The 10,623-nt window shown below is 44.9% G+C and overlaps 1 protein-coding gene and 3 non-coding genes across 4 annotated transcripts; all 4 read right to left on the bottom strand.

The window, feature by feature from the left end:
• Nucleotides 1-331: 331 nt before the first annotated feature.
• Nucleotides 332-7,995, bottom strand: RPL13A (ribosomal protein L13a). Its single transcript, XM_069966939.1, has 9 exons — nucleotides 7,890-7,995; nucleotides 5,285-5,371; nucleotides 3,875-3,947; nucleotides 3,619-3,684; nucleotides 2,308-2,409; nucleotides 1,829-1,914; nucleotides 1,686-1,745; nucleotides 1,451-1,573; nucleotides 332-456 (listed from the first exon to the last, which is right to left on the bottom strand). The coding sequence occupies exons 1-9, from the start codon at nucleotides 7,902-7,904 to the stop codon at nucleotides 370-372; spliced, it is 699 nt and encodes a 232-aa protein (XP_069823040.1). The 5' UTR covers nucleotides 7,905-7,995; the 3' UTR covers nucleotides 332-369.
• On the bottom strand, nucleotides 876-950 carry LOC138790422 (small nucleolar RNA Z195/SNORD33/SNORD32 family). The gene has a single exon (XR_011363078.1). It is a non-coding gene; the product is annotated as a small nucleolar RNA Z195/SNORD33/SNORD32 family (small nucleolar RNA).
• LOC138790420 (small nucleolar RNA Z195/SNORD33/SNORD32 family) lies at nucleotides 3,754-3,836 on the bottom strand. Its single transcript, XR_011363077.1, has one exon. It is a non-coding gene; the product is annotated as a small nucleolar RNA Z195/SNORD33/SNORD32 family (small nucleolar RNA).
• On the bottom strand, nucleotides 4,015-4,089 carry LOC138790423 (small nucleolar RNA Z195/SNORD33/SNORD32 family). Its single transcript, XR_011363079.1, has one exon. It is a non-coding gene; the product is annotated as a small nucleolar RNA Z195/SNORD33/SNORD32 family (small nucleolar RNA).
• Nucleotides 7,996-10,623: the final 2,628 nt, after the last annotated feature.

Genomic DNA, 10,623 nt, shown 5'->3' with positions numbered 1-10,623 from the left:
TGGACCCTTAGTTGACTTAATGTCATCTCTACAGACAGGATTAGAGTTTTTTTTTATCCCAATGAACACAGCACAAATCCTGCAAGATCTCTGTGTTTTATCGCAATAAAGTAGGCCCACAGATCATAGGAAGCGGCAGCCAAACTCAAACGTTTCAAATGACCAACAGGCTCCTTATAAGTGACTGAGGTATTGTTTACCGAGCACAAGCAAGGGCTTCACTATTTTTTTTAATTGCCATGAGGTGAATGATTCAATGCCTGCCTGTTACAGATCAACAACAAAGTGAGGTCACAGTGTGTGAAAAACAGCTCAGACACGCAACCACCAATATTTCTTCAAATATTTATTCCAAATGTGTGTGGATATTTAGACGAGGACACCGTACTGCTTCAGGACATTTGTGTACTTTGCAATTTTGCTTTCAACGTTCTTCTCTGCCTGTTTCTTCAGTTTCTGAAAAAGGAGAAGAAATGAATAGACTGGGTACTACATACAGTGCTCAACCTGCAAATAATGGCAGGAGTGGGAAAAAGGTTTCATTCAATACAGATGTACATCAACTGCAAGTATGGCACTAGTCCACTTCATGTGTAGAAAAGGAACATTTAATGGTTGTTCTCCCTCATGGTATAATATACAAATAGAGTGCAAGGATCAGAAGCATGACTAAGATGAGCAGAAGCAGCCACAGTGGTACCAGGGTAGGCTAATGCATTACATGTAAATCCCTTATGAACAGCGAGTAAAATCTCCAACACTAAAAGGTATTCTACTTTACATACATCTTGTAGATAAAAACCATTTATACAAGCGCTGATCCAGCCCTGGATACTCATGCATAGTGATGCAGACAGTTTACGTCATTACCATCAGCCACCTCAGATGGTAGTGCATGTGAAATTGTTTCATTGTACTGAAACTCAAGCACAAAGTTCATCAATGGCAAGGCTGAAATGGATTATGCTGTACCATCCTATCGATATGTAAAAGCTAGTGGTGGACAATTTGACTAGTCCTAAAAAGGTTTAGTAGTCCAGTAATAAAATCCTATAGATCAGAAAACAAACATGACATGTCCAATTATGACTACTGGAGAACAGTAGCTATGGCCGGGGAGAGGGTGAATGAAGGAGACGTCGACCACTTACCTCCCTGGGTCCCGCATTTTGCTGGAGGTGGGATCCTGCTACAGCTGCTGAATGGCCTGAAAACATTACATCTCAAGCTGCACCACAGACCAGGAAGCAGCCGGGCATCGCATACCGGAGTAGCAAAATGCGGGACCCGACGCTGGAATCAGGGAGGTAGTGTACGTTGTTGCCTTCATCTCTCCCCCACATGAGGAAAAAAGCCCCCCCTGTCCGGAGCACCCTTTTAAATGCATCCTTGATATTCCCTGACATACTCCCTACAGTAGACCATTATAAACTGCATCCCTTCAACTTACCATGACCAGCTTCTTTTTCTTGTAGTGCAGCTTGGCCTTTTCCTTCCTCTTCTCTTCAAGAGTGGCAGTAATAGCTTGGTACTTCCAGCCAACTTCATGGGCAAGGCGACCAAGGTATGCGAACTACACAAGATCCAAATAATATTTGGTATATGGCCACAAAAATCCAAATTAAAACACCAATAGGGTAAAACCAACATAAGCCAGGCTATGTCAGGAGCCAGGTGCTGCATACCTTTCTTGTTGGCTTCAGGCGCACGATCTTCAGGGCTGCAGGGACCACCATACGCTTCCTCTATAAGCAGAAAAGCCATTTTAAAATCACCTCTTATAAAAAGTGCCTTAGCACAGCAATGCATTGGTAAAAAGACAACTTACCTTGTCATAAGGAGGTGGGATACCATCAAAGACCTTCAGCCTCTCCAAAGCAGCCTGTCCTCTCTTGGTCTTGTGTGGCAGCATACCTGAATACAGAGAAGTGAATAGTAAACCTCTAAGATCCTGTGAGAGTCCACTCATTACAAATCTAGAAACTTTGCATCATGCTAAATACTATAAAGTTTAAAGAGTACCTACCAGCAAAGTAGACTCAATGCTGACGTTTAGGTATCCTCGGTTAAGAATCACGTGCAATAGAAATGTGAGCAACTTCCACTGGATCAGAATAGAAGTTGCACGCTTTTCCATCACACACGGCTTATAACCCAAACCTCTGCATTACAAGTCGACTTTGCTGCTGCTCCAGCAGCAGCTGTCCTGGCTGATACTCAAATACATTTTTTTTTAATTTTTTAAGGCTGACCAGATCAAGCTACTGACGTCTGCAAGGAAAATATATAGTGTAAGTTCAGCTTTACCTCTTACAGTCCTCCAAAAGATGCGGCTGGGTGCTCTGAAGTGGTATGGCCCACGGGAAGGGTTTGTGTTCATACGTTTGCGCAGGAAAGCAAGATACTTAACTATTGTAGGGGAAAAAAAATAAAAAAATCTCATGTAAGCACTTGCATAATGATGCCAACATTATACTCATATTGTTAGTCAACACGACAACATGAGCAGCTAACCTGGTAAGGCTGGAATAGTAAAGTGACCTGCTTAATCTATAGAATCCTTATGATTAAGTTATGCGCTTAATTAGGTAAAGCTGTGGAGGACATTTTTATAAGCTTTTTACTGTTGATTTACATGTCTACCTCCCCTTTGGAAACTTTTAAAATTCCCCTTGCGTCTGATGTAGACTTTGTTACACCTGCAGTGGTACTACAGTGTAACCACGCGGTCTAAATTTTACTTATTCCACAAGGGAAAAAACTATTCTGTATGGCTTCTGTAACACAGTAATACTTCTTCCAAAGCATTACTGCCTGTTATACGTCTATAGAAAATATGGGCAAAAATACTGCAGAGCTGCTATGACGTGTTCCTCAACATTGGTGAGCCAGCAAGACCTTCTACTGGGAAGGAATAACCAAGCAAATGAGAAAGTCTACAGTGAGGGAAACATTCCAACAAGCCAGTGCCAAGTATGACACAACTTAGGACATACCGAAGGTATCTATCCACAGACAGCTGTTTTGGGGTTTTACACCTCAGCGTGGAGCAGGATTCTGGCTAGGTGGAAGAGACTAAGTGCATTCAAAGCAATAATGCTTGAACAATGTCCCTAGATTCACAGACTGAGAAACAATTATTTCTCTACCGTGTTTTGGTTGATCTGAGGTCAACAACCCTTCCTTTTTATAGAAAATATGGGGCCTCTGTTAGGCTACAAAGCTTAAACAGTAACTCACTGGCATCCTAGTGCCAATGCACTGACAGAGGGAGGCATCTATAGTAGTAGTTAGTGCTGGCAACAGATACCTCTGAGTATATCAGCCATGTTCTTGCTGATGATAACTGCAGTGGTAATATATAGGTGGTCTGTCACAGTGTACAAAGCTTGACTTGCAGGAGGGGGTGCACTGCATGACTAACTGCTCTGACAACAAATGCCCTGGGACACTCTACAGTGTTGCAGAGCTCCAGCATTGCAATGCTGTTCTTCTGACCTGTCAGGTCCCATGGCATGTGGTGTGTAAAGTTCCAGAGACCTGACAGATTCCATTTAATATACTCAAAGTATATGCATCTGTACCAAATATGCAGGGTGCTTAAACTAGAACACTTACGTTTGTTACGGTAGAAGTTTCCGGAAATGTTGATTCCTTCACATCTTACAACTACTACTTTGCGTCCTGGAGATTTAAAAATATTGTATTAGACATAAATGAACAGAATTTTAGTTTATATGTGTAGTTAACATATTGGCCTCAGATGGTAGTGCATGTAAAGTTATCTCATGGTCGATTAAACTCGTATGAGAAACTTTAGGCTCATCAATGACCATACAGTATTTTCTACATGAATCTAATTATCCACACTTACCAAGCAACACTTGTTTAGCAACAATAGCAGCGAGACGCCCAAGGAGATGTCCTCTGCCATCGATGACCAGAACCTGCATAAAATGACAACACATGAAACAGATGCAGAAATGCAGCGGTGCAGACCACTACTGCCTGTCAGCCGTCTCAGATGGTAGTGCATGTGAAATGGTTTCATTTTAGTGAAAATCAATCACAAAGTTCATCAATGACAAGGCTAAAAGATTTGTCTGCTCCCAAGCAGCAATCCCATACAGATTCTAAACCTTCAAAGAAATCCCCTCAACAAAATGACAATTAGCCACTTTCTATGTGCACAGGTCTCCTGAAACTGGTCAGGCGCTGTTAATACACAACCCCCCTATTTTCTAAACATAAAGGGGTTGGCCACTTTATAGTAAAATCGTTCAGTGTACAGTATTAGTAGTTGTACTCTGTCGATAGCAGCTCCCTATGTGCCTCAGAGCTAAAATCAGGCTCCCTTCCTCCAGGCTGTGATGTCCCTCCTCTGTGGCGAGTCTGTCCATAAGATGGCTGACATGGAGCATGTGACCATGCCACACCCTCAGTGTCCACTATAGGCATATACAGGCTCAGTGGTGGACACTGTAGGCAGGGTCACATGCTCCTCCATTTCGGCCAACTTATGGACAGACTCACCACAGAGCAGGGCAGCCCAGGCTGGAGGAGGGGAGTCTGATTTTAGCTCTATGAGGTACACAGGGAGCTGCTGTCAGTAAGTACACCTACTAATACTGTACACTGAGCAATTTTACCATTCGTGGCCAACCCTTTCTACATTTATGACCTAATGCTATACACTGTGTGCACGTTTACCTTCCGATCTTACCATATGTTTAAGGGTATAATTGCTGCAGTATAAGGATTTTGTAAATGAACTCCGACTAAAGTAAAAGAGCATACTCGCCTACCCTAAACCCCCACCCCAGTCTCCACTGCTTTCCACTTCCTCCCTGTCCCCATAGGAACTATCTACACAGCCAATCATTAAGGCGGATTCGCCCCCGCAGCAGTGACTGAGCAGGTTGTTCCTCCACTAGAGGGACGTCACAGGAAAAAGATGGTAGCAGGGAGGCATCCATGCAGTAGCAGAATGGGGTAAGGAAGAGTATACTCATTACACCAGAGTCTATTTTAATACATTAATAGAATGTCATTATAGCCTACAGGTGGTAAGGTCAGTCAGGCATACCTTTAATCACGTATAGCCTATTGTATATCTCGTGAACAGGTATTGAAAGGCTCATGGGGTATATTTAACAGATACCATAAAGTGTTATCTGCCATCACAATTACTTTTATCGAAATAGAGGAAAACTTACACATAACCCTAGCTATACTAATGAATAGGCACAGAAGTGTACCCAGATAAGCGGCTGACTTCACTTACCTGACTTGAAGCTTTGAATCCTCCGCCCAAGTTCTTGTAGAAGCCTGGGAGACCCCCCTGGACGAGCTTCTTAGGCACCTTTTTGGCCTAAAGGAGAATTTAAGAACTTTGTCAGTTACAAGTACAATGAGCAGAAGTGCAGTCAATGACTCAATATAAAAATATAGCAAACGCAGAGGGTGCACACACCACCATGATTTTTACAGGGGAACTATCAGCAGGTTAGACGAATCTAAGTTGCTCATAGCTGCCTATAAAGCATGGGGTGCTCAGGATGAAGACGTCTTACCTTCATCTTCAGCACCATTGCCATGCAGTTTTAATTTAGTTCTCTGTACAGTAAGAATTTAGAGCACTGCCTCAGGCGGCCTATCCGTTCTAATTAGTGCAGCAAGCCCGCCAGGGGTGGGCTGGATGAGCGCGCCAAACAGCCTTACCTAATGCTGCGTTTACACAAAACAATAATTGGCCCAATCGTACGATTAAAGATGTCAGAGTAACGATTTTTCATAACGGTCAGCGTTTAGACGGTACGATATATCGTACGGAAATTCGTTGTGCGATCGCTTAAGCCTATCTCACACATTGGTAAAATCGGCGGACTTTACACGGAACGATCTGCGAATTTTTTTGTGAACGATGATTTTGGAACATGTTGTAAGATCAAAATGAACGATTTCTCGTTTGATCGTTTGCAGCATTTACACTTACGATTAGCGTTCGAATTTGATAGTTATCGTGCGAATTCGCACGATAATCGTTCCGTGTAAACGCAGCATTACAGAGTACTACATTAAAACTGCACAGGAACGGAGCAGAGGATGAAAGTAAGAGACATGCCTTCATCCTAGATTCGTCTAACATTCTCATAGTGACCACATGGTTCTGGTGATAACGCACACCACGTTACAGGCCTTCTACATCAGTGTTATGTGTGAATGCAGTCTTAGTGAGTGGCTGAGAGGGCTGTCTGAGAAGTACTAAATGGGAATGAGCCATACGTCCTGCAACGTCCCAGCAGCAGTACCAAGTAACTGAGGTCCACAATTGTGTCCTTTTTATAACAAAATTTTTATGTATAGAACCCCATTTAAAGGGGTACTCCATGAATTCTTTTTTTCTTTCAAATCAACTGAGATGTTATTTACTTCTATTTAAACGTCGCCAGGCTTCCAGTACTTATCAGCTGCTGTATGTCCTACAAGAAGTGGTATTTTTTCCAGTATGGAGAGCAGAAGAGGTTTTCTATGGGAATGTGCAGCTGCTCTGGACAGTTGGCAAGGTGGCATCAGAGCACTGTCAGGCTGGTAATACACCACTTCCTGCAGGACATGCAGCAGCTGATAAGTACTGGAAGATGAGATTTCTGAAGGTAAATTACAGTTCTCAGAAATTCTCAAAAAAAAAGTGTATATAAAGTTTTGCTGGCATACCCATAAAAGCAGTTTTTTTTCCCTGCGCCGTGCAAGCATGGGAGCACAATTTTAATTACGAGTGACATGATAGAAAAAAAGGCATCGAGCAACAGTAAGGTGCAGACATCTTTGCAGCAATTTGGTTGCAGAAAATACAACGCGCTTATAGGGAGGTCGGCGGCACACAATCTATATGGAGGTCAATGCTGGCAAAGTCGCATACAACTTGCAGCAAACAAGGATTTGGGGTGTTTATCATGTTACAGTCACACGACAACCGGGGACAATTAGATGCCGACTGTCACATCAAATGACTGAAGTCTCCACGGGGCCTCGGGTCAGTATTCCAATCAGATCAGAACTCCCAGCATCCTGGCACAGCCTTCAGATGTCAGGGGATGCTGGGAGTTGTCACCACTGCTGGAGGTCACCTCCTTATACACAAGCAGCATGAGGAGCGGAATATACTGGTACAGTACACTGGTATACAGCAATAGCCTAATCCGGGGTATATACTGAGATCAGCAGCATCAGGGGATGGGAGAAGCCCAATGGGGAAGGATTCACCCACTGCTGGGGGCCACTTGTATCAGTCTGTCATGCTCCATCCAGTAGATAGTGTTTGTGGTGAGGACATCCCTTTCAGAGTAAAGGTTACTGGCTTGTTGTCCACAAACCCCTGATCACTGCTAGTTACTACAAGTAGTTTTATTCATGACATCTACTGATGGCCCGTGTGACAGATTCTAGGTATCAGCCCTCTGTATCTGGTGACTGTCAGTGCTGCTACACTGCATCTCACTGAAGATTCATACACGTAAAGCAACGTGTTTCACAACAGCAGCTGTGGAGCCACGAGTTGGAATCCTGCCGCAAAGCGCACACGCTGGATGACGGAGGAGCAGCAGGCCTGAGGCAGCACGGAGGAGCAGCTCTCACACGTGATGTCCGCTGCCGGCTCCTCGTACAGTGCTGGGCGGCAGAGCACGTGGTACACCCGCCATAGACGTGTACAGGAGCGGCCGCACACCACATGAGCCCCCGGCCCGCGCCACCCGCACACCACATCCCCGGGCGCCCAGGCTGCCCCCCGCGCTCCGCTAACACCTCATGGGCCCACCGCTACACACTGCAGCCGCATAGGAGTAATACAGGAGCCCCAGGACAGTCGCCAGGCCGGAACCGCTCACCTTAGCGTCCGCCATCTTGGTCTGCCGGACGAGAAAGAGACTCGCGCTGGCTCACGGGGTCTCCAAAAGGAAGGGAAGGGGCGGAAATGACGCCTAAGAAACGCCTTCTGTCAGTGGAGCCTAAGCCGGAAAAGGGGCGGTGCAAAACCCTGCGAAAGAGCAACAGGGCCGGGGGTGGGAAGACTGACATGAACCAATCAGCTTATAACATCTTTAAGCGTATTAGAGCCGACCCGTGATTGGGTAAGGCGGTGAGATGTCACGTGTCTTCTGTAGCGGAAGCTGGTGAGCTCGGCTCGCATGGCATGTCGGGATTTGTAGTCTAGGACCACACAATGCTTTGCGTTTGGGGCCGTGACAAAGTTTTTCAGTGCCCAATCCAAAGAAGGCAAATAGCGCCCCCCCCTCTGTCCTCCCTCCGCCTCAGGGCACCCCTACCAAATAATGTTCAACAAAATACCAAGGCACAGGTGATGTCTTGTGTGATCGGAGGCGTCCACTTTCCTTTTCCTCTCATCTGTCCCAGACCTCCATGATGTTTCCTTTCAGCTACAATTCATCTGGTCAGAACCTGCCAGGCAAACATCTTAGGATCCTTAGGATACTTTTCCAGCAACTTTCTTCGCCTTTTCACACCCATAAGGTCTCAAACAGTAGTCATACTTCTTTTTGGTTCCTTGTGCAGTCAAGTGAGTAGGTACTGTATGTGCGATGTCCCCTGTAGGTAGGATCCACTGGTGTTAACTCCATATAGTAATAATGCCCTTGCTGTGCCTCCATATAGTAATAATGCACCCTGCTGTGCCTCCATATAGTAATAATGCATCTTGCTGTGCCCTCCATATAGTAATAATGTCTCCTGCTGTGCCTCCATATAGTAATAATGTCTCCTGCTGTGCCTCCATATAGTAATAATGCACCCTGCTGTGCCCTCCATATAGTAATAATGCACCCTGCTGTTCCCTCCATATAGTAGCAATGTCTCTTGCTGTGCCCTCCATATAGTAATAATGCACCCTGCTGTGCCTCCATATAGTAATAATGCACCCTGCTGTGCCTCCATATAGTAATAATGCACCCTGCTGTGCCTCCATATAGTAATAATGTCTCCTGCTGTGCCCTCCATATAGTAATAATGTCTCCTGCTGTGCCCTCCATATAGTAATAATGTCTCCTGCTGTGCCTCCATATAGTAATAATGTCTCCTGCTGTGCCTCCATATAGTAATAATGTCTCCTGCTGTGCCTCCATATAGTAATAATGTCTCCTGCTGTGCCTCCATATAGTAATAATGTCTCCTGCTGTGCCTCCATATAGTAATAATGCACCCTGCTGTGCCCTCCATATAGTAATAATACACCCTGCTGTGCCCTCCATATAGTAATAATGCACCCTGCTGTGCCTCCATATAGTAATAATGCACCCTGCTGTGCCTCCATATAGTAATAATGCACCCTGCTGTGCCTCCATATAGTAATAATGTCTCCTGCTGTGCCCTCCATATAGTAATAATGTCTCCTGCTGTGCCTCCATATAGTAATAATGTCTCCTGCTGTGCCTCCATATAGTAATAATGTCTCCTGCTGTGCCTCCATATAGTAATAATGTCTCCTGCTGTGCCTCCATATAGTAATAATGTCTCCTGCTGTGCCTCCATATAGTAATAATGCACCCTGCTGTGCCCTCCATATAGTAATAATACACCCTGCTGTGCCCTCCATATAGTAATAATGCACCCTGCTGTTCCCTCCATATAGTAGCAATGTCTCTTGCTGTGCCCTCCATATAGTAATAATGCACCCTGCTGTGCCTCCATATAGTAATAATGCACCCTGCTGTGCCCCATATAGTAATAATACCTCCTGCTGTGCCCTCCATATAGTAATAATACCCCCTGCTGTGCCTCTATATAGTAATAATGCCCCCTGCTGTGCCTCCATATAGTAATAATATCCCCTGCTGTGCTCCCATATAGTAATAATGCCCCCGGCTGTGCCCTATATAGTAATAATGCCCACTGCTGTTCCCTCCATATAGTAGCAATGTCTCTTGCTGTGCCCTCCATATAGTAATAATGCACCCTGCTGTGCCTCCATATAGTAATAATGCACCCTGCTGTGCCCCATATAGTAATAATACCTCCTGCTGTGCCCTCCATATAGTAATAATACCCCCTGCTGTGCCTCCATATAGTAATAATGTTCCCTGCTTTGCTCCCATATAGTAATAATGCCCCCAGCTGTGCCCTATATAGTAATAATGCACCCTGCTGTGCCCTCCATATAGTAATAATGTCCCCTGCTGTGCTCCCATATAGCATATAATGCCCCCTGCTGTTCCCCCATATGGTAATAATGTTCCCGCTGTGCCCTATATAATAATAATGCCTCCTGCTGTGCTCCCCATTTAGTAATAATGCCGCCTGCTGTGCCCTCATATAGTAATAATATCCCCGTTTTGCCCTCTATAGTAATAATGATGCAGCTGTGCCCACCTGCTAAAATTCAGCCCTGTCATTGTAGGGCACAGAGGCCCATTTGCTGCCGACACCTAAAAACTATTGATTTTAAGCTGCCCTTATATAAAACATGATAAACATATTGGGGGCATGTCCCGGCATGTGTCACATCAGCTTCGCTCCGATGCTGATCCCAGCTCAGCATTCGATTCCTCTGGTCTGCTGCTGACCAGAGTAAGGGCGGGTTCACACTACGGAATTCTCGCGGACAATGTC

Source organism: Dendropsophus ebraccatus, chromosome 4, assembly GCF_027789765.1.
Source record: "Dendropsophus ebraccatus isolate aDenEbr1 chromosome 4, aDenEbr1.pat, whole genome shotgun sequence".
NCBI lineage: Eukaryota > Metazoa > Chordata > Amphibia > Anura > Hylidae > Dendropsophus > Dendropsophus ebraccatus.
Note: the sequence above shows the minus strand (reverse complement) of the source record. Positions and strands in the feature narration are given on the sequence as shown.

What these genes read in the sequence shown, in the direction of transcription:
- RPL13A (XM_069966939.1), bottom strand. An exon ending in TGCTAAACAAGTGTTGCTTG is followed by an intron (nt 3,685 to 3,874) that starts GTAAGTGTGGAT and finishes TTAAATCTCCAG; the next exon opens with GACGCAAAGTAGTAGTTGTA. An exon ending in AGAAAAAGAAGCTGGTCATG is followed by an intron (nt 457 to 1,450) that starts GTAAGTTGAAGG and finishes CTCCTTTTTCAG; the next exon opens with AAACTGAAGAAACAGGCAGA.